This window comes from Lepidochelys kempii, chromosome 9 (assembly GCF_965140285.1).
Source record: "Lepidochelys kempii isolate rLepKem1 chromosome 9, rLepKem1.hap1, whole genome shotgun sequence".
Taxonomy (NCBI): Eukaryota; Metazoa; Chordata; order Testudines; family Cheloniidae; genus Lepidochelys; species Lepidochelys kempii.
In genome coordinates this window covers 54,347,805-54,369,290 of record NC_136388.1, presented here as the reverse complement: position 1 = coordinate 54,369,290, position 21,486 = coordinate 54,347,805, and the positions used below count along the sequence as shown (strand labels likewise).

At 49.1% G+C, this 21,486-nt stretch overlaps 2 protein-coding genes across 11 annotated transcripts in view; one reads left to right on the top strand and one right to left on the bottom strand.

The window, feature by feature from the left end:
* Positions 1-3,015: 3,015 nt before the first annotated feature.
* Positions 3,016-20,785, bottom strand: CEP19 (centrosomal protein 19). Of its 9 annotated transcripts, XM_073360386.2 has the most exons (5): positions 17,900-20,767; positions 14,866-15,470; positions 13,811-14,038; positions 10,236-10,436; positions 8,841-9,877 (listed from the first exon to the last, which is right to left on the bottom strand). In XM_073360386.2, exons 4-5 carry the CDS (start codon positions 10,363-10,365, stop codon positions 9,516-9,518), a joined length of 492 nt encoding a protein of 163 aa, XP_073216487.1. In that variant the 5' UTR covers positions 10,366-10,436; positions 13,811-14,038; positions 14,866-15,470; positions 17,900-20,767; the 3' UTR covers positions 8,841-9,515. The 9 variants fall into 9 exon arrangements, 6 of the variants coding, with proteins under 6 accessions (XP_073216487.1, XP_073216488.1, XP_073216489.1 ...); XM_073360387.2 differs by lacking the exon at positions 14,866-15,470; XM_073360388.1 differs by lacking the exons at positions 13,811-14,038; positions 14,866-15,470 and adding an exon at positions 17,069-17,365 and having other exon boundaries at positions 19,998-20,767.
* PIGX (phosphatidylinositol glycan anchor biosynthesis class X) overlaps positions 19,970-21,486 on the top strand; it is a 15,232-nt gene continuing 13,715 nt past the window's right edge. The window contains exon 1 of one of the 2 annotated variants that reach the window (XM_073360383.2): positions 19,970-20,271. In XM_073360383.2, the coding sequence (XP_073216484.1) occupies positions 20,143-20,271 (129 nt within the window). In that variant the 5' untranslated portion in view covers positions 19,970-20,142. The other variant, XM_073360384.1, reaches the window with a different exon arrangement.

The following is a 21,486-nucleotide window of genomic DNA, read 5'->3' as shown; positions in this document are numbered from 1 at the left end:
CATAAGAGGTGTGTGATCTGTCTGTCCACAAAAATTGTTCTTCTGTTCACAGAGTGCATAGTAATGAAAGGAGTTGCACCTGAAGCTATGATGGCTCTGCCTTGTACCTTTATGCCCCTGAAGACTCTGTCCATATCTAACTCATACATTTTACTTCCTTAAGATGTTTGTATTCACCCAGAAGGAGAATACTTCTTTAATAGAATCCTATTATCTGAGGGTATGTCTACACTACGGAATTAGGTTGAATTTATAGAAGTCGGATTTTTAGAAATCGGTTTTATATATTCGAGTGTGTGCGTCCCCACAGAAAATGCTCTAAGCGCATTAAGTGCATTAACTCGGCGGAGTGCTTCCGCAGTACCGAGGCTAGAGTCAACTTCCGGAGCGTTGCACTGTGGGTGGCTATCCCACAGTTCCCGCAGTCTCCGCTGCCTATTGGAATTCTGGGTTGAAATCCCAATGCCTGATGGGGCTAAAACATTGTCGCGGGTGGTTCTGGGTACATATTGTCAGGCCCCCGTTCCCTCCCTCCCTCCGTGAAAGCAAGGGCAGACAACCGTTTCGCGCCTTTTTTCCTGAGTTACCTGTGCAGACGCCATACCACGGCAAGCATGGAGCCCGCTCAGGTAACCGTCACCGTATGTCTCCTGGGTGCTGGCACACGCGGTACTGCATTGCTACACAGTAGCAGCAACCCCTTGCCTTGTGGCAGCAGACGGTGCAATACGACTGGTAGCCATCATCGTCATGTCCGAGGTGCTCCTGGCCACGTCGGCCGGGAGCGCCTGGACAGACATGGGCGCAGGGACTAAATTTGGAGTGACTTGACCGGGTCATTCTCTTTAGTCCTGCAGTCAGTCCTATTGAACTGTCTTATGGTGAGCAGGCAGGTCATACAGATTGCTAGCAGTCGTACTGTACCATCTTCTGCCAGGCAGGCAAGAGATGAGGATGGCTAGCAATCATATTGTACCATCTTCTGCCGGTCAGGCAAGAGATGAGGATTGCTAGCAGTCCCATTGCATCATCTTCTGCCGGGCAGCCATAGGTGTGGATGGCATGCAGTCCTTCTGCACCATCTGCTGCCAGCCAAAGATGTAAAAGATAGATGGAGTGGATCAAAACAAGAAATAGACCAGATTTGTTTTGTATTCCTTTGCTTCCTTCCCCTCCCCCGTCTAGGGGACTCATTCCTCTAGGTCACACTGCAGTCACTCACAGCGAGGTAAATTTAGCCATGTATCAATCAGAGGCCAGACTAACCTCCTTGTTCCAATAAGAACAATAACTTAGGTGCACCATTTCTTATTGGAACTCTCCGTGAACTCCTGCCTGAAATACTCTTTGATGTAAAGCCACCCCCTTTGTTGATTTTAGCTCCCTGAAGCCAACCCTGTAAGCCATGTCGTCAGTCGCCTCTCCCTCCGTCAGAGCAACGGCAGACAATTGTTCCGCGCCTTTTTTCTGTGTGGACGCCATACCAAGGCAAGCATGGAGGCCTCTCAGCTCACTTTGGCAATTAGGAGCACATTAAACACCACACGCATTATCCAGCAGTATATGCAGCACCAGAACCTGGCAGTGCGATACCAGGAGAGGAGGCGATGTCACCGCGGTCACGTGAGCGATCAGGACATGGACACAGATTTCTCTGAAAGCATGGGCCCTGCCAATGCATGCATCATGGTGCTAATGGGGCAGGTTCATGCTGTGGAACGCCGATTCTGGGCTCGGGAAACAAGCACAGACTGGTGGGACCGCATAGTGTTGCAGGTCTGGGACGATTCCCAGTGGCTGCAAAACTTTCGCATGCGTAAGGGCACTTTCATGGAACTTTGTGACTTGCTTTCCCCTGCCCTGAAGCGCATGAATACCAAGATGAGAGCAGCACTCACAGTTGAGAAGCGAGTGGCGATAACCCTGTGGAAGCTTGCAACGCCAGACAGCTACCCGTCAGTTGGGAATCAATTTGGAGTGGGCAAATCTACTGTGGGGGCTGCTGTGATGCAAGTAGCCCACGCAATCAAAGATCTGCTGATATCAAGGGTAGTGACCCTGGGAAATGTGCAAGTCATAGTGGATGGCTTTGCTGCAATGGGATTCCCTAACTGTGGTGGGACCATAGACGGAACCCATATCCCTATCTTGGCACCGGAGCACCAAGCCGGTGAGTACATAAACCGAAAGGGGTACTTTTCAATAGTGCTGCAAGCTCTGGTGGATCACAAGGGACGTTTCACCAACATCAACGTGGGATGGCCGGGAAAGGTGCATGACGCTCGCATCTTCAGGAACTCTGGTCTGTTTCAAAAGCTGCAGGAAGGCACTTTATTCCCAGACCAGAAAATAACTGTTGGGGATGTTGAAATGCCTATGTGTATCCTTGGGGACCCAGCTTACCCCTTAATGCCATGGCTCATGAAGCTGTACACAGGCAGCCTGGACAGTAGTCAGGAGCCGTTCAACTACAGGCTGAGTAAGTGCAGAATGGCGGTAGAATGTGCATTTGGATGTTTAAAGGCGCGCTGGCGCAGTTTACTGACTCGCTTAGACTTCAGCGAAACCAATATTCCCACTGTTATTACTGCTTGCTGTGTGCTCCACAATATCTGTGAGAGTAAGGGGGAGAAGTTTATGGCGGGGTGGGAGGTTGAGGCAAATCTCCCGGCTGCTGGTTACATGCAGCCAGACACCAGGGCGGTTTGAAGAGCAGAGGAGGGCGCGGCCCGCATCAGAGAAGCTTTGAAAACCAGTTTCATGACTGGCCAGGCTACGGTGTGAAAGTTCTCTTTGTTTCTCCTTGATGAAACCCCCCGCCCCTTGGTTCACTCTCCTTCCCTGTAAGCTAACCACCCTCCCCTCCTCCCTTCGATCATTGCTTGAAGAGGCAATAAAGTCATTTTTGCTTCACATTCATGCATTCTTTATTCATTCATCACACCAATAGGGGGATGACTACCAAGGTAGCCCAGGAGGGGTGATGGAGGAGGGAAGGAAAATGCCACACAGCACTTTAAAAGTTTACAACTTTAAAATTTATTGAATGCCAGCCTTCTTTTTTTTGGCAATCCTCTGTGGTGGAGTGGCTGGTGGCCCCCCCCCACCACGTTCTTGGGCGTCTGGGTCTGGAGGCTATGGAACTTGGGGAGGAGGGCGGTTGGTTACACAGGGGCTGTAGTGGCAGTCTGTGCTCCAGCTGCCTTTGCTACAGCTCAACCATACACTGGAGCATACTGGTTTGATCCTCCAGCAGCCTCAGCATTGAATCCTGCCTCCTCTCATCACGCTACTGCCACATTTGAGCGTCAGCCCTGTCTTCAGGCCGCCACTTACTCTCTTCAGCCCGCCACCTCTCCTCCTGGTCATTTTGTGCTTTCCTGCACTCTGACATTATTTGCCTCCACGCATTCGTCTGTGCTCTGTCAATGTGGGAGGACAGCATAAGCTCAGAGAACATTTCATCATGAGTGCATTTTTTTTTCTTTCTAATCTTCACTAGCCTCTGGGAAGGAGAAGATCCTGTGATCATTGAAACACATGCAGCTGGTGGAGAAAAAAAAAGGGACAGAGGTATTTAAAAAGACACATTTTATAAAACAGTGGCTACACTCTTTCAGGGTAAACCTTGCTGTTAACATTACATACATAGCACATGTGCTTTCATTACAAGGTCGCATTTTGCCTCCCCCCACCGCATGGCTACCCCCTCAACCCTCCCCCCTCCCCGTGGCTAACAGCGGGGAACATTTCTGTTCCCACAGGCAAACAGCCCAGCAGGAACAGGCTCCTCTGAGTGTCCCCTGAAAAAAAGCACCCTATTTCAACCAGGTGACCATGAATGATATCTCACTCTCCTGAGGATAACACAGAGAGATAAAGAAAGGATGTTGTTTGAACGCCAGCAAACATACACTGCAATGCTTTGTTGTACAATGATTCCCGAGTTCGTGTTACTGGCCTGGAGTGGTAAAGTGTCCTACCATGAAGGATGCAATAAGGCTGCCCTCCCCAGAAACCTTTTGCAAAGGCTTTGGGAGTACATCCAGGAGAGCTGCGAATGCCAGGGCAAAGTAATCCTTTCACATGCTTGCTTTCAAACCATGTATAGTATTTTAAAAGGTACACTCACCGGAGGTCCCTTCTCCGCCTCCCGGGTCCAGGAGGCAGCCTTGGGTGGGTTCGGGGGGTATGGCTCCAGGTCCCAGGGTGAGAAACAGTTCCTGGCTTTCGGGAAAAGCAGTTTCTCCGCTTGCTTGCTGTGAGCTATCTACAACCTCATCATCATCATCATCTTCTTCATCCCCAAAACCTGCTTCCGTGTTGCCTCCATCTCTGTTGAAGGAGTCAAACAACACGGCTGGGGTAGTGGTGGCTGAACCCCCTAAAATGGCATGCAGAAGTGGCATCATCATAGAAGCGGCATGTTTGGGGCTCTGACCCGGAGCGGCCATTCGCCTCTCTGGTTTTCTGGTAGGCTTGCCTCAGCTCCTTAAGTTTCACGTAGCACTGGTTTGGGTCCCTGTTATGGCCTCTGTCCTTCATGCCCTGGGAGATTTTGACAAAGGTTTTGGCATTTCAAAAACTGGAATGGAGTTCTGATAGCACGGATTCCTCTCCCCATTCAGCGATCAGATCCCGTACCTCCTGTTCAGTCCATGCTGGAGCTCTTTTGTGATTCTGGTACTCCATCATGGTCAGCTCTGCTGATGAGTTCTGCATGGTCACCTGCAGCTTGCCATGCTGGCCAAACAGGAAATGAGATTCAAAAGTTCACAGTTCTTTTCCTGTCTACCTGGCCAGTGCATCTGAGTTGAGAGTGCTGTCCAGAGCGGTCACAATGGAGCACTCTGGGATAGCTCCCGGAGGCCAATACCGTCGAATTGTGTCCACAGTACCCCAAATTCGACCCGGCAAAGCTGATTTACGCGCTAATCCACTTGTCAGGGGTGGAGTAAGGAAATCGATTTTAAGAGCCCTTTAAGTCGAAATAAAGGGCTTCATCGTGTGGACGGGTGCAGGTTTACATCGATTTAACGCTGCTAAATTCGACCTAAAGTCCTAGTGTCGACCAGGGCTGAGGAAGATTGTAGTGACCTTAGGAATGAAGGCTGGTTCGTTCACAGAACTATCATTTGTGATATACATGTAATTGAGATGTCACTGAAAGCATGCTAAGCTCTGAAATCCCCCTGGACAGAGAGGTGGCAAGTAGGCAAAATACTTTCAGTGAAAAGAGGAAGAGATCTACCAAATGTGAAGCTGAAAGGTAGTTTTATTAGGATTTGTAACTGACAGATCAAGATCATGACAGGAATCTGCATATTGCCAGAAGACTGATAAGAGTTAAGAGCTAAGATGAAAGTGAGGATCATCATCATAAGGGACCTTTTGTCTGCAAATGATGCAGCCCTTGTGGCTCACAGTGTTGTTGCTCTACAACATCTTATTACCAAGTACTTTGATTTGTGCAAAATCTTTGGGCTAGCAATAAGCTTGAAGAAGACTGTTATCATGCAGCAAGGCTCTTCAGAACCAGATCCAACTTAGATGGCATTCATCTGGATGTTGCTGACCAATTTGGCTGCCTTGGCTCTACTGTTACCAGGAATGTAAATCTTGATGCTGAGCTCACTAGAAGAATTGGCAAAGCAGCCAGGAACTTTGTTTTTTTGCAAGACAGAGCCATGAACAACAACAAATTGTTAATTAAAGTGAAAATGCATATTTATGAGACGTGTTTTATCCACTCTTCTATTTGGCTCAGAAACATGGATGACTTACGTCAAACATACCAAAAGTGCTAAAGGAATTGGCGGATGTGATTGGAGAGCCATTGGCCATTATCTTTGAAAACTCATGGCAATCAGGGGAGGTCCCGGATGACTGGAAAAAGGCTAATGTAGTGCCAATCTTTAAAAAAGGGAAGGAGGAGGATCCTAGGAACTACAGGCCAGTCAGCCTCACCTCAGTTCCCGGAAAAATCATGGTGCATATCCTCAAGGAATCAGTTCTGAAGCACTTAGATGAGAGGAAAGTGATCAGGAACAGTCAGCATGGATTCACCAAGGGAAAGTCATGCCTGACTAATCTAATTGCCTTCTATGATGAGATAACTGGTTCTGTGGATGAAGGGAAAGCAGTGGACGTGTTATTCCTTGACTTTAGCAAAGCTTCTGACACGGTCTCCCACAGTATTCTTGTCAGCAAGTTAAAGAAGTATGGATGAATGCACTATAAGGTGGGTAGAAAGTTGGCTAGATTGTCGGGCTCAACGGGTAGTGATCAATGGCTCCATGTCTAGTTGGCAGCCGGTATTGAGTGGAGTGCCCCAAGGGTCGGTCCTGGGGCCGATTTTGTTCAATATCTTCATTAATGATCTGGAGGATGGTGTGGATTGCACCCTCAGCAAGTTTGTGGATGACACTAAACTGGGAAGAGTGGTAGATACGCTGGAGGGTAGGGATAGGATACAGAAGGACCTAGACAAATTGGAGGATTGGGCCAAAAGAAATCTGATGAGATTCAACAAGGACAAGTGCAGAGTCCTACACTTAGGACGGAGAAACCAATGCACCGCTACAGACTAGGGATTGAATGGCTAGGCAGCAGTTCTGCAGAGAAGGACCTAGGGGTGACAGTGGACGAGAAGCTGGATATGAGTCAACAGTGTGCCCTTGTTGCCAAGAAGGCCAATGGCATTTTGGGGTGTATAAGTAGGTGCATTGTCAGCGGATCGAGGGACGTGATCATTCCCCTCTATTCGACATTGGTGAGGCCTCATCTGGAGTACTGTGTCCAGTTTTGGGCCCCACACTACAAGAAGGATGTGGAAAAGCTGGAGAGAGTCCAGCGAAGGGCAACAAAAATGATTAGGGGCCTGGAACACATGACTTATGAGGAGAGGCTGAGGGAACTGGGATTGTTTAGTCTGCGGAAGAGAAGAATGAGGGGGGATTTGATAGCTGCTTTTAACTACCTGAAAGGTGGATCCAAAGAGGTTGGATCTAGACTATTCTCAGTGATAGCAGATGACAGGACAAGGAGTAATGGTCTCAAGTTGCAGTGGGGGAGATTTAGGGTGGATATTAGGAAAAACTTTTTCACTAGGAGGGTGGTGAAACACTGGAATGCGTTACCTAGGGAGGTGGTGGAATCCCCTTCCTTAGAAGTTTTTAAGGTCAGGCTTGACAAAGCCCTGGCTGGGATGATTTAGTTGGGGATTGGTCCTGCTCTGGGCAGGGTGTTGGACTAGATGACCTCCAGAGGTCCCTTCCAACTCTGATATTCTATGATTCTATGAAAAGATTAAACAGCTTTCATATCAGATGCTTGCGTAAAATTCTTTGAATAAGATCGGAAGACAGGGTGACAAATGTGGAAGTGTTAAATCGTGCTGGTTTGCCATTCATGGGAATGCTGGTTAGTAAGAAAATACTCAGGTGGCTTGGACATGTCAAGTGAATGCTGGATTACAGGATCCCAAAGAGTGTGCTGTACTCTGAAGCTCATGAAGGATCTAGAAAGAGAGGCAGACTACTGCACAGATTTCGGGATGCTTGCAATGATGACTTAGTATCCTTTGGAATCTCTGTGGATGACTGAGAAAGGAGGGCAATATGCCGCTCTAGTTGGCAGAGTTAGCTTGTAGATGGAGGGACGCATTGCGAGGCGGACAGGATCGAGCTTTGTGATGACCAATGTCAGAGAAAGAAAGAATCTGCTGCTTGGATTCAGAGCATAGCTAGTGCGTGGTTGTGCCCTAGACCCTAGGATGGGTCCTGCTTTTGAGCAGGGGGTTGGACTAGATGACCTCCTGAGGTCCCTTCCAACCCTGATATTCTATGATTCTATACCTGTGGATGGGACTGTCATTTGCTCATCAGACTCAGCAGCCATCAAAGAACTCATCGGCGCATACACCATGCTCTGTAAAGAGTGACTGTACCATTAATTATTATTATGATAAGAGTGATGTTCCTCAGAAATCTGTTATGTGATAGTGATGAAAGAGACCTCATGGCTTCCTTACAGTGCAATATGCCTTTAGCTGTTGACTTGTCTTTCCAAGAAGTGTTGGCCTTTGGCCCCATAGTTAGGCCATCTTGTAAAAACACTAGAATGTCTTTAGTTGCAGCTGACTTTGCCTTGATGTGTGTCCCTTGTAACAGCAACATTGAAACTTCAAGTAGAACATAGACAGCATTTGTGAATTTCCTCCCCAATTTGCCAGGAGGATGTTTATCACCTTAGAAAGAGGAATTGCAAATTTTTCCTCTCAGCTTCCCAGATGACTGGTTAGCCAACACTAGATTTTGGTTCAGGATAGGTCCCTGTTGCACTACATTTTGTATGTGTGTTGAGATTTGAGACATTCCAGTGACATTTAAATCAGGTCTGGGAGCTAAGGCCTGAGAATTAATAAGATGATTTATAATCACTGTGGCCTTTTCCTTCACTATCTTCTTTACCATCTTTACACTTAGTGGCTGGGGGGGGAGGGAGGAGGCATAAAGGAGGCCTTTTAGCCCTCTTCTGAGAACAAATTGCTATTTGGAGAATCTTAGATGCCATGGCTTCACATAAAAGCTACTGGAAGGAGCTGCCATCTAGCAGTTCTCAGAACAATTTTGGAGTAGTAGTCTGATAAGGCAGCACAGCTAAAGACCTTGTTTCACTCCAAAAGTATCATAAACTCTTGTGACCTTCTCCTAAATTGTTGCTCAGCCATTTTAAAGCAAACTTCCCCAAATCTGACCATTTACACTGGACAGTTAAGGGAGACAAATCACTGTTGTCTTATGAATTCCAAATCACTAAGTTGTCAATGATCTCTCCAAGGTTAATCTGTTTTCTAAATATTTTATTTCTTAAATACGAAAACGTACATTCATGGAACACTGAGATTGTAGATTTAAACACAACTCAAGAAATCTAAAGGTAAAGTTTTCACTGCAATATTGATTTGTCTACAGAGTATAGATTAAAACACTTGCAACAGCCTAACTAATAACAAAATACTAGATATTTGCAATAAGAATCTGAATGTTTCTTCTTCTGAGTTAGATGTAAAGATTTGCAACTTTAATGCTGTATTTTAAAGACTAAAATAAAATTGAATAGAAACAAAAATAACCAGTCTAGTTTCCTTGCCAAAGATGAATGAAATGTAAACAAACAAATGCTGAAAGACAGAGATTTAAAATTATTTCAATTACTTAACAGCTACAAATCTAACCATTTAAAAATAATTTTCAATATCCCCATGTCCCTTTTTATCAAGCTTCACGTAAGACTTTTAAAATTATTTGTCTATTCCCCAAACTGTTAAAACACCACAGGCACTGATCTCTTATTTATCAATGTAAAATGCATCAGTTGTATGGCTTGTAAACACGGTCAGTCAAGCTCTGTAGACTGATGCGATATGATGGACACAGTAACTGTGCTCTCTGTGTAATGAGAATATGGGTTTTGTCTCTCCATACTGATTATCTAGGAGGCCTTGTCCATTATCAGAACTCATTGTCTGACTCTGCATCCCAGCCACAGGATTCCAGCTGCTCATCTTGTGGGAACTCAACCTCAACATTGTAGGTGAAATCTGGGTCATCCTTCTTCTTCCTGTTCTTTTCAAACAGCTCATCCATGATACTCTTCCTTTTTGCCAGCTCCTTGTCATCCAGTTTGTTCAGGTCCTCCTCTGGGTCAATGGTCTCTTCCTGATGAATCTGCTCCAAGGTCTGGGCCAAACTCTGTCCCTGCAAGTGGCCTCTTAGCAAACTGTATAATTTCTGCAGCTGCCGCAGTGAGACCCCTTGTAGGTAAGCCTTGTGCCGAGGGTTATTCTTCAGCTGTTCTGCAGCCCTGCTGCAATCTGGAAAAAAAGTTCCCCCTCCCAAGAATTGTCCTCAAGCACACAATTCTTAAATAAATAAATAAATGATCTTTATCCAAAGATTCTCTGGGGTGAGGTGCTGCCCTAGGAGTCCCACTACTCATTTATAAACTAGACAGGTCAGGCTGGGAAGCTTCCTGGCTTGAGCTCCAAGCCTGGAGAACATTGGGCATTCCACTTCCAGAGAGTAGTCCTACTACACAACCTCCCATACAGAGCTGGTGAGAAGAAACCTACCAGTCCCTGAAGAGGTGCCCAGCTGCCATCTCTCCCACTCCTACCCCATTGCTGTTTTGCGGAAGGAGGCTGTGGGATGCCAAAATTAAGAATACTGTACCTGAGAACTTGGAGAAGTTTCGGATAGGCATGATGCGCTGGCGTGCTCTATCCTTATTTTCATCTTCATAGATCAAGATAATGGATGGAGGCTGAAAACGAATGCCACACTTTTTTGCAACATAAGTCATCCCAGCTCATGCTACTGGCTGAACAAAATGAAACCTTACAGAGCTCTACTAGGTGTGTGCTTCAATGTTCACTGCAAAAGAAAAAGGAAAACATGAATGAAACTGATGCTGCTCTTTATTTTAAGGATGGTTTCTGATCAGGGTTATAGCAGTTCTGATTCAGAAAAGCACTTAACTCTCTGTATAAGTCTGAATATGTGCTTAAAGCCTTTGCTCAATCAGTGCCATGGGGGGTACAATGACACCCAACTGTTGATTTCCAGATTTGTCAACTCTACCTCTGAGTCTGGGTTGTTTGGTTGATGTATACATGGCATAGTTTTTGTGTTCCAGGCTCGACGAGGGTACCCCATAACCAAATGGAGGCCCAAACATTTCTTTTTACTTAAAAAATGGAAAAAATCATACAACGCATCAGTGCATTAGAGACTTTTTCATAAACGATACTCCGCTGCAAATTACAGCCACTGATCTGGAAAAGCTCACAGTTATTTAACCATTAAAAAACCCTTTTTTCACCAATTTCTTGTTATTTATGACCGGTTGGATTAAAACCAGGGCACAAGGTTTGAATTAAGGGGAGGAGACAACTTGTCTGTGTAAGCAAAGTCTGAATAAGCTCTCCCCTGACATCTAGTGGTGAGCTAAAGATAAAGACTTCAGAAGCTGATCTCGATTGCATGGATACACCCACCCTGCCTAGGTGCTCAGCATAATGGGATTGCTTGCCCATATGATCACTTGTGGCTGGATTCTCCAGTCTCTTTGTTATTGGGGCAGGAGTAATAAAGTGTTGTTTTCCTTGTTGTGTGAAACAAGGGCAGCAGAACTGTACCTGGCATACCCCAATGGAGGGGCTCACCCTCAACTGAATGGCACTCGCTAAGCAAGGGACATGGGTTCCAAAGCTCAATGAGTTGAGAGGGTGGTGTGGGTCCTGGACATCATTTGATCTTTCTGCTCTCCATGGTATAATAAAAGAGCTAATTTAGATTCAATTGAGAGTCTTGTTACACACTGCAGAGCTGAAATTGCTGATACCTGGGTCTAAGTATTAGACCTACTTTAGGACAATGTCTCTGAGGTCCTATTGTACTTATGCAAAGTGTGGGCCATTAATGGTGGTTTGGAATCTTAATGGCTCCTATTAACCAGGACAATTACCTGTAGATAGCTCTATTTTACTTGTAAGTCTTCCTGTATACCTGTGGGCTGGCAAGTGGGTAATGAAGTCTTACAGACATGTGATCATGTCACCTGAACTGGAATCCATGTTTAACCTGGTGCTTTTCCATTGAGAAGGAGGGGTGGGACAAAGGATTCCCGCCGTATGCAAAAGATACATAAGTGGGTGGAACAGAACAAAGGGGGCGGCCACCATGAGATATCCCCTAGCTACCACCTGAGTTGAAACAAGGGCTGTACCAAGGGAAAGGATTGTGCCCAGACTAGGAAGGCATCCAGTCTGTGAAAGAAACTTACTGAAACATCTCTGAGGGTGAGATTTTATCTGTATTCAGTTTTATCACTGTACTAGACTTAGACTTGCATGTTTTATTTTATTTTGCTTGGGAATTCACTTTGTTCTGTCTGTTACTACTTGGAACCACTTAAATTCTGTATTTAATAAAATCACTTTTTACTTATTAACCCAGAGTATGTATTAATACCTGGGGGGGGGGGGGCAGACATCTGTGCATATCTCTCTATCAGTGTTATAGAGGGCGAACAATTTATGAGTATAAATATATAAAATATCTGAATAAAAAACAGATTTATTTGGGGTTTGGACCCCATTGGGAGTTGGGCATCTGAGTGTTAAAGACATGAACATTTCTTAAGCTGCTTTCAGTTAAGCCTGCAGCTTTGGGGCACGTGGTTCAGACCCTGAGTTTGTGTTGGAGCAGACTGGCGTGTCTGGCTCAACAAGACAGGGTGCTGGAGTCTCAAGCTGGCAGGAAAAGCAGGGGCAGAAGTAGTTGGCAGCCCTAAGGCAATTTCTGTGATCCAACCCGTCACAGGTACCTTTTCTGAGTTTTGTCAAATCTTCAGTGAAAGTGTTCTTAAAAGAAACTACACATGCTGGGTCATCATCTGAGACTGCTATAACATTAAATATATGGCAGAATATGGGTAAAACAGAGCAGGAAACATACAATTCTTCCCCAAGGAGTTCAGTCACACATTTAATTAATGCATTATTTTTTTAACGAGTGTTATCAGCATAGAAGCATGTCCCCTGGAATGGTGGCCAAAGAATGAAGGGGCATACGAATGTTTAGCATATTTGACACATAAATACCTTGCAATGCCATCTACAAAAGTGCCATGTGAACGCATTCTCACTTTCAGGTGACATTGTAAATAAGAAGCAGGAAGCATTATGTCCCGTAAATTTAAACAAACTTGTTTATCCTCGTGATTGGCTGAACAAGAAGTAAGACTGAGTGGACTTGTAGGCTCTAAAGTTTTACATTGTTTTGTTTTTGAGTGCAGTTATGTCACAAAAAAAATCTACATTTGTAGGTTGCACTTTCATGATAGAGATTGCACTACAGTACTTGTATGAGGTGAACTGAAAAAATACTATTTATTTTGTTTACAAATATTTTCACTCTAAAAATGATAATCAAAAATAATATAAAGTGAGCACTGTACACTTCGTATTCTGTGTTGTAACTGAAATCAATGTATTTGAAAATGTAGAAAAGCATCCAAAATATTTAAGAAATTTCAATTGGTATTCTATTGCTTAACAGTGCGATTAAAACTGAGATTAATCACAACTAATTTTTTAAATCGCAATTAATTTTTTTTTAGTTAATCATATGAGTTAACTGCGATTAATCGACAGCCCTAATTTCCAGAATAGATTACTGGACATCTTAAGAAACCTGCCAAAATTTTGTGAGTTATATCTATATAGCAGATTGTTAATAACTCATAGGAGAGAGGAAGAGTCAGAGATGGGGGACAAAAATTAAATAGAGGCACCAAAAGACTTCCATATGACAAGAGACTGAAAAGACTGGCATAGGTGCCGACTCACCCACCGGCAGCCAAGCTCTCCTCTTCCCACCAGCGCCTCCTGCCTGCCAGCTGCCCCACTGCTCAAGTCCTCTCCCTCCCTCCCAGCGCCTCCTGCACACCAACTGAAGTATAAAAATAATCAATGCTAGATAGAGAAAATAAATTGGGCCCACCTATTTACTTTTTCTCATAATACAAGAACAAAGATACTCTCAATTTAATTGAATAGTAGGACATTTAAAAGTAAAAAATGGAAAGGAGGAGGCTATGGAACTTGGGGAAGAGGGCCGATGGTTACACAGGGGCTGTAGCAGCGGTCTGTGCTCATGCTGCCTTTCCTGCACCTCAACCATATGCCAGAGCATATCAGTTTGATCCTCCAGTAGCCTCAGCATTGCATCCTGCCTCCTCTCACCACACCGACGCCACCTGTCCTCTCGCTCGTTCCTCCTCTCCTCGTGTTCATTTTGTGCTTTCCTGGACTCTGACATTGTCTGCCTCCACATATTCTGCTGGGCTCTTTCAGTGTGGGAGGACTGCATGAGCTCAGAGAACATTTCATCGCGAGTGCGGTTTTTTCGCCCTCTAATCTTCGCTAGCCTCTGGGATGGAGATGATAGGGGGAGCGTTGAAACATTTGCAGCTGCAGGAGGGAAAAAAAGGGATAGTAGTAGTTAAAGAGACATTTTAGAGAACAATGGATAGACTCTTTCAGGGTGAACCTTGCTGTTAACATTACATAGCACATGTGCATTCGGTACAAGGTCGCATTTTGCCTCTTATATTGAGGGTCTGCCGGTTTGCTGTGAGAGATTACACACGCAGGGCCGGCGGGCAACAGAATTCGGCTTGCAGGCAGCCATGGTAAGCCACAGTCTTTTGGCTTCTTTAAACTTCCTAACATGTGGGAATGGTTTCAAACAGCAGTGCCCTCATTTCACATACCAAATGGCCATTGGGTTGGCTCTTTAAAATGGGTTGGCCATTTAAAAGGAGGGGCTGCGATTTTCAGGTTAACATGCAGCACAAACTCAACTAACCCCCTCACCCTAGCCACCTCGGAACGTCCCCTTAATAAAATTCCCCTATTTCAACCAGGTGACCATGAATGATATCACTCTCCTGAGGATAACACAGAGAGATAAAGAACGGATGTTGCTTGAATGCCAGTAAACCCCAGGACCATACGCTGCCATGCTTTGTTATGCAATGACTCCAGACTACGTGCTATTGGCCTGCCATGGTAAAGTGTCCTTCCATGGAGGACGGAATAAGGCTGCCCTCCCCAGAAACCTTTTGCAAAGGCTTTGGGAGTACATCCAGGAGAGCTTGATGGAGATGTCCCTGGAGGATTTTCGCTCCATCCCCAGACACGTTAACACACTTTTCCAGTAGCTGTATTGGCCGCAAATTAATCATTAAACACGCTTGCTTTTAAACCATGTATTATATTTACAAAGGTACACTCACCAGAGGTCCCTTCTCCGCCTGGCGGGTCCGGGAGCCCGCCTTGGGTGGGTTCGGGGGGTACTGGCTCCAGGTCCAGGGTGAGAAACAGTTCCTGGCTCTCAGGGAAAACGGTTCCCTGCAAGCTCTCCGCTTGCTTGCTGTGTGCCATCTTCAGTCTCCTCCTCCTCCTCCTTGTCCCCAAAATGCGCATCCCTGTTGCGTGATAATCCATTGATGGAGTCAAAGCACAGGGGTGAGATAGTGGTGGCTGCACACCCTAGAATGGCATGCAGCTCACCATAGAGGCGGCATGTCTGGGCTCTGACCCTGCATGGCCATTTGCCTCTCTGGTTTTTTGGTAGGCTTGCCTGAGCTCCATAAGTTTCATGTGGCACTGCTGCGGGTCCCTGTTATAGCCTCTGTCCTTCATGCCCTTGGAGATTTTTTCAAATGTTTGGGCATTTAGTCTTTTGGAATGGAGTTCTGATAGCACAGATTCGTCTCCCCATACAGCGATCAGATCCTGTACCTCCTGTTCAATCCATGTTGGAGCTCTTTTGCGATTCTGGGATTCCATCATGGTCACCTCTGCTGATGAGATCCACACTCACCTGCAGCTTGGTACGCTGGCCAAACAGGAAATGAGATTCAAAAGTTCGCGTGCCTTTTCCTGTCTATCTGGCCAGTGCATCTGAGTTGAGAGCACCGTCCACAGCGGTCACAATGGAGCACTCTGGGATAGCTCCCCGAGGCCAATACCGTCGAATTGCAACCACACCTCCCCAAATGGGACCCAGCAAGGTCGATTTCAGCGCTAATCCCCTCATCGGGGGAGGAGTACAGAAATTGATTTTAACAGCCCTTTAAGTCGAAGTAAATGGCTTCATCGTGTGGATGGGTGCAGGGTTAAATCGATCTAACGCTGCTAAATTCGACCTAAACTCGTAGTGTAGACCAGGGCTAAGTGGCCAGATAAGAGGGTGGTGGTGCAGGTATACAGCGTGATCTTTGAGTAGGCGCCAATAATGGTGTGTTTGTTGGAGCCTCCTAGGTTCTGTCTTTGCTGGATACCAAACTGGGGATATTAGTGTTACACCATTAAGGCAGGAAATAACAGTGCAGAATGACAGGTTTCAGAGTAGCGGCCGTGTTAGTCTGTATTCGCAAAAAGAAAAGGAGTACTTGTGGCACCTTAGAGACTAACACATTTATTTGAGTATAAGCTTTCGTGAGCTACAGCTCACTTCATTGGATGCATTCAGTGGAAAATACAGTGGGCAGATTTATATACATAGAGAACATGAAACAATGGGTGTTACCAGAATGCAAGACATTGAGTGTAAAGGACATTGGTGATCAGTTTGGGCAGGCTAGTGAGGAACATTTTCCAGATCTGACAAACACAAGTTGTCTTTGTGTGCCAGTCCACAGAGCCAGTGCTAAAAGCTTCCTTTATCTTATTGCGCCCAGCTAATAATGTAGCAGTGTGACAGAGAATCTGAAGCCAGATTTCCTTTGTCCCAGTCCAGTGCCACAAGACTATCATTTCCCTCCTTTATTTATTCCTAGATTATTGGCTGAGAAACACGAGCTCACAGGGTGCATTATCAGGGCAGCTTTGTTTTTGCCTCTAGTGGCTCTAGAGCAGTAGCCAAGCGTGGGAAGCAGCATCAGTACTACCCATTGCCAGTTCCTGGTTTGGCACTTAAACTAACCTGAAATAGGAGAGGAACCCTTTGTAAAAGCTGAGGAGGAGGAGCAGCTGTGGGGGAGCACTGTTTAGCTAAGCCAGGAACAGGAGAGGGAACTCTGCTCCCTAAGCCCCTCTTACTTTAACCTCTGAATAAGAGCTGCAGGGCATTGCCCAGCGTGGAGTGTCCCTATGGAGTCCGCTGCTCCCATCCTCTGGGTGGGACATTGTTAAAGATTGGAGATCTTTAATTGTTTTCAGGACTGGATCCAGGGCTGTCGTTACCCATAGTCAAAGTAAGCAGCTGCATAGGGCACCAGGAAATTTTGGAAATTTGGGGCACCAAATTTCCTGGTGCCCTGTGCAGCTGTATGCTGCTCCAGCCCCAGCCCCTGCTCTGCCTCAGCCCCGCCCCTACTCCACCCCTTCCCCAAAGCCCTTGCTCCACACAGCCTCTTCCTGCCCCGCCCCTTCCCCGTCCCAGTCTGGGCCCCACTCCCCTGAGGACTGAAGCAGGGCCGGGCCCGCACTCACCAGTGGTGGGAAATGCAGCGGCCCAGCTCCAGCCGCTGGTGAGTGTTGGGGGGTGGTTCTCCCCTGTCCCAAAAGCCAGTTCCCTCCGCACGGAGGCCTGGGGCCAGCCGCCCCCTGCCCCCATCGAGGGGCTGCGGAGGGCCCCAGAATAGCTAGGGATCGCTCTGACTGGATCCTCCCTGGAGCCGGAGGGCAGCCAGTGTGCAGCGAGTGCTTTTGTGGGGGTACAGCAGGCTTGCCAACCCTCCAGGATTGGCCTGGAGTCTCCTGGAATTGGCATTGATCTCCTTGTGACTACTGAAAGCAATCCGGGTGATTTTAATAGGATATTTTAAGAAAATGACATTACATCATGTTGGGGAAAATTTTTTTTTCCCGGAATAGCTTCAGACAGAGTTGACAACCCTAGGGTGCAGCCAGTATGTGTGTAGGTAACAATGGGCCCCAGTGAGATGGGGGCACATGGGGGCAGGTAGAGCCACAGGCAGAAAGCAGGGGGTGGGGGTAGCTATAACCCCAGTGAGGTGTGGGGCAGGCCATAGGTGCTGGAACAGTTTTTTATAGTGGGGGGGCTGAAAGCCATTAAACAAAACTGTAAACCCTGTAAATCAGTGGTTCTCAAACACTTTTTTTTTTAAGGACCACTTGAAAATTGCTGAGGGTCTCAGCGGACCACTTAATGATCTTTCCAAATGTTGTTTGTACCATTAGCTAACTATTATAAAGTGCTTTGGATAAAAGTGCTATATTAAAAAGACGTAATAATAATTAACATTTTTTTGTTCTACAAATAAAAGCACACAACTCATATTTTAATACCAGTAGTCTTACCTTTCTAATGTGATGGATGTACCCTCTCTCCCTTGCCACGGCAGCCCCTGAGCTGGAGTTGGGAAGGAGGTGGAGGGTGTCTCTCCCTGGCAGCTGCAGCCCTGGTGCTGGGGAAAGTCACCTCTTTCTCAGGCTGACGCAGCCCTGCCTGTCCCAAATTCCCCCCACCCCATCTTTTCGCCCCACTGCCTCCTCCTACCTACCTCCTATTCCCCCCAAGGCCACTATCTCACCTTACATGTGCGGGGGGGGAGAGATAGCTCAGTAGTTTGAGCATTGGCCTGCTAAACCCAGGGTTGTGAGTTCAATCCTTGAGGGTGCCATTTAGGGATCTGGGGCAAAAATTGGGGATTGGCCCTGCTTTGAGCAGGGGGTTGGACTAGATGACCTCCTGAGGTCCCTTCCAACCCTGATATTCTATGATTCTATGATTCTTCTGCAGGATCTAGGCACCTAATTAGCCATGCCTGTGTGGCTCCACCAGGGCCACCCCTAACTATGGTGGTGCCACACGCAGCCCGAGCACCTGTGGGGGAGCAGCTGCTCTACTGTGGGGCTGGCCCCTCCACGGCGGGAGCTGCGCTCAAGGGCTGCAGGGCCACAGGGGCAGATGCTGCGGGGGCAGCAGCAGGGTAGGGATGCCCAGGGCAGTGCAGGGCATTAGCAGGGGGCCTGACCCCAGCAGCAGGAGTCAGGCCTGCACTCACGGATGGCAGCGGGAAGCAGAGCAACCTGGCTCCAGCTTGCTCCACTCCCCCAGCTCCCAGCCCTGTCTCTTGGGGAAGGGGGCTTGGAGGAAGGGGTCAGGCCCGCCCCTGCAGTCACCAGCGGCAGCAGCAGGAAGCGGAGCAACAAGGCTTGGAGATGGCACAGCAGAACAGGCTGGAGCCAGGTCGCTCTGCTTCCCACCGCCGCCACTGGTGAGAGCAGGGCCGGGCCCGATCCCTTCTGCCAGTTCTAGTACCCCCATGGGCCACGTCGCCCGTGGAAGGGGATTTGGGGGAAGGGGTGGAATGGGGGGGGTGGGGGTGGAGCAAGGGCGGGAAGAGGTGGGGCTGGGCGGAGCAGAGGTGAGGGCTTGGGGGAAGGGGTCAATGGGGCAGGGCGGGGAAGGGGCAGGAGGCCTAGCCGGGGGATGAAAGAGCCAGTGCCGCATATTCAGCCCCAAATTACGTGGTGCCTTACACAGCTGCGTATGCCAAAGGATGGCCCTGTGGGTGGCCCTTCATTCTCTTGCGTGCTGCCGCCCAGGAACGCACCTTAAGACGGAACTATCTGTGACCACCTGAATGGAGCTTGTGGATGACCACAGTTTGAGAACCACTGCTATAAATCAGGGAAACCACTTCAAACCAGGCGGTGCTGCCGCACCCCCTTCACCCCTAGTTCCAACACCTATGGAGCAGACAGGGGGCGAGGGTAGCTATAGCCCCAGAGGGACTGGGGGCAGGCAGGGGTGGGGGAGGTAGCTATAACCCCAGGGAGGTGGGGGGGGGTGGCAGGCAGAGGGATGGGAGGTAGCTATAGCCCCAGGGAGGCAGGGGTGGGGGTAGCTATAGCCCCAGGGAGGCCAGGGCAGGCAGGCAGAGGGACGGGAGGTAGCTATAGCCCCAGGGAGGCGGGGTGGGGGTAGCTATAGCCCCAGGGAGGTGGGGGGGGGTGGCAGGCAGAGGGACGGGAGGTAGCTATAGCCCCAAGGAGGCGGGGTGGGGGTAGCTATAGCCCCAAGGAGGCGGGGTGGGGGTAGCTATAGCCCCAAGGAGGCAGCTATAGCCCCAGGGAGGCCAGGGCAGGCAGGCAGAGGGACGGGAGGTAGCTATAGCCCCAAGGAGGCGGGGTGGGGGTAGCTATAGCCCCAAGGAGGCAGCTATAGCCCCAGGGAGGCCAGGGCAGGCAGGCAGAGGGACGGGAGGTAGCTATAGCCCCAGGGAGGCCGGGGCAGGGAAGGTAGCTATAGTCCCAGGGGGCGGGGGAGTAGCCAGCGCCTAGGCAGCCCCCTGCTCTGCCCCCACTACCGCTCCCTGCCGACAGACTGGGACAGCGGCCTGGCTGCAGGCAGGTCCGGGGGATGGCAGGCCTCGAGCCCCAACCCACATACCCTAACCTCGGCGTAGACGTCCGGGGCCCCATACGCCGCCCTGGCCTCTCGGTTACCATGACAACCGCCCCGCGCCCCCTCTGCAGCAGGAGTGGCTGTATGGCCCCCAGCGGGGCTGCCCAACACGTTGCCTGAACCATAGAAAATGAAACCGCGGCTCGCGGTCGGTTGTTGGTGGCGGGCTCAGCCTGTCCCTTCGAACTCAGGCAGGCGCGGCAGTCGCCTCTGCGGGGGCCTGGCCCTGTGCTGGAGAGAGTGCGAGGCAGGCGCGGCGGTAAGCGTGGGGTGGGGGCTGGCTGTCGGTGTCCCCCCTCCTCCGCCGCTGTGGCCCGTCCGGGCAGGGCCCAGGCCCCAGCGCCCGCAATCCGTGTGGCGGTCCGGCTGCGTGCGGAGCGCAGACTCGTGCGGACGGTGGCGGCGCCTTGCCCGTGTGTCTGCGGGCCCTGTCCCCCCGTCACTTCTCAGAGCCTGACCTCGGCGGGGCGCCCTGCCCCGAGTTGCGAGCGTAACTGCAGAGCCCCTTCTGTGCTGGCATGGGGCGGGGTGGCCGCAGCGCTGACGGGGCCCGGAGGGACATGCTCAGGAGCCCCCCAAGGCGTCTGTGTACATTAAGTGCATAGGGCGGGAGTGGGGCCTCAGCCGGCATGAAGTACCAGGTCCCCAAATTTATCTCCACAGGCCTGGCGGCCGGGCCAAAGCGAATGTGCCTGGCCCCCAGGAGTGAAAATCAAATTGAAAACTTAACGGCACAGGGCCTGCTCCGGCCCCAGTGGAAGGGGCGGGGCTGGGGGGTCAGCGTCTCCCTAGGCCGCGCCGCCGCGGGATCCACGGGCGATTTAAAGGGCCCAGGGCTTCGGCCGGTGCTGTCGTTACCACAGCAGCGGTCAGAGCCCAGGGCCCTTTTAAATCACTGGCCCCGGGGCAGCTGCTTCTCCTCCCCCCCCCCCCCCGTTGGCAGCCAGGGGGTGCAAAAGGGGCAGGGACGATAAAATGTTGCTGCGGCAGTGCCTTAAGTAGGGTCTGTGCCGTGGCAGCGCTTAAGGACCCTGCAGTATTTTAACGTCGCTGCCCCTTTCGCACGCCCCCATCGGCGGCCCTGCTGCTAGGGACCCGCCAGGGCCGCTGATGGGGAGCGCAAATCGGCGGCGATGTTAAAGCGCTGACGCAGCAACACTTTAAAGCAAGGCAGTAGGGGCCGGTACCTGCGGCTACTATTTACCAGTACACCGTACTAGCCTGTACTACCTTACTTTCACCCCTGCCGGCCCCTTTATGATTCCTTGGTCCCCACATGTTGGCAGTCCTTCTGGCACCCATGTCTGGGAAAGATGGGGACTCTGAGACATACGGAGGCCCTACCAGTACTCCTATGTCTGTGATCAGGACAAAGACCCATGCATGCACACGCCCACCCATACACCCACTGTCTCCCCTATGCATTGAGGGTGTGTACACTGCAAAAATAAGGTAGTTTCTATGCTAGCTCTGG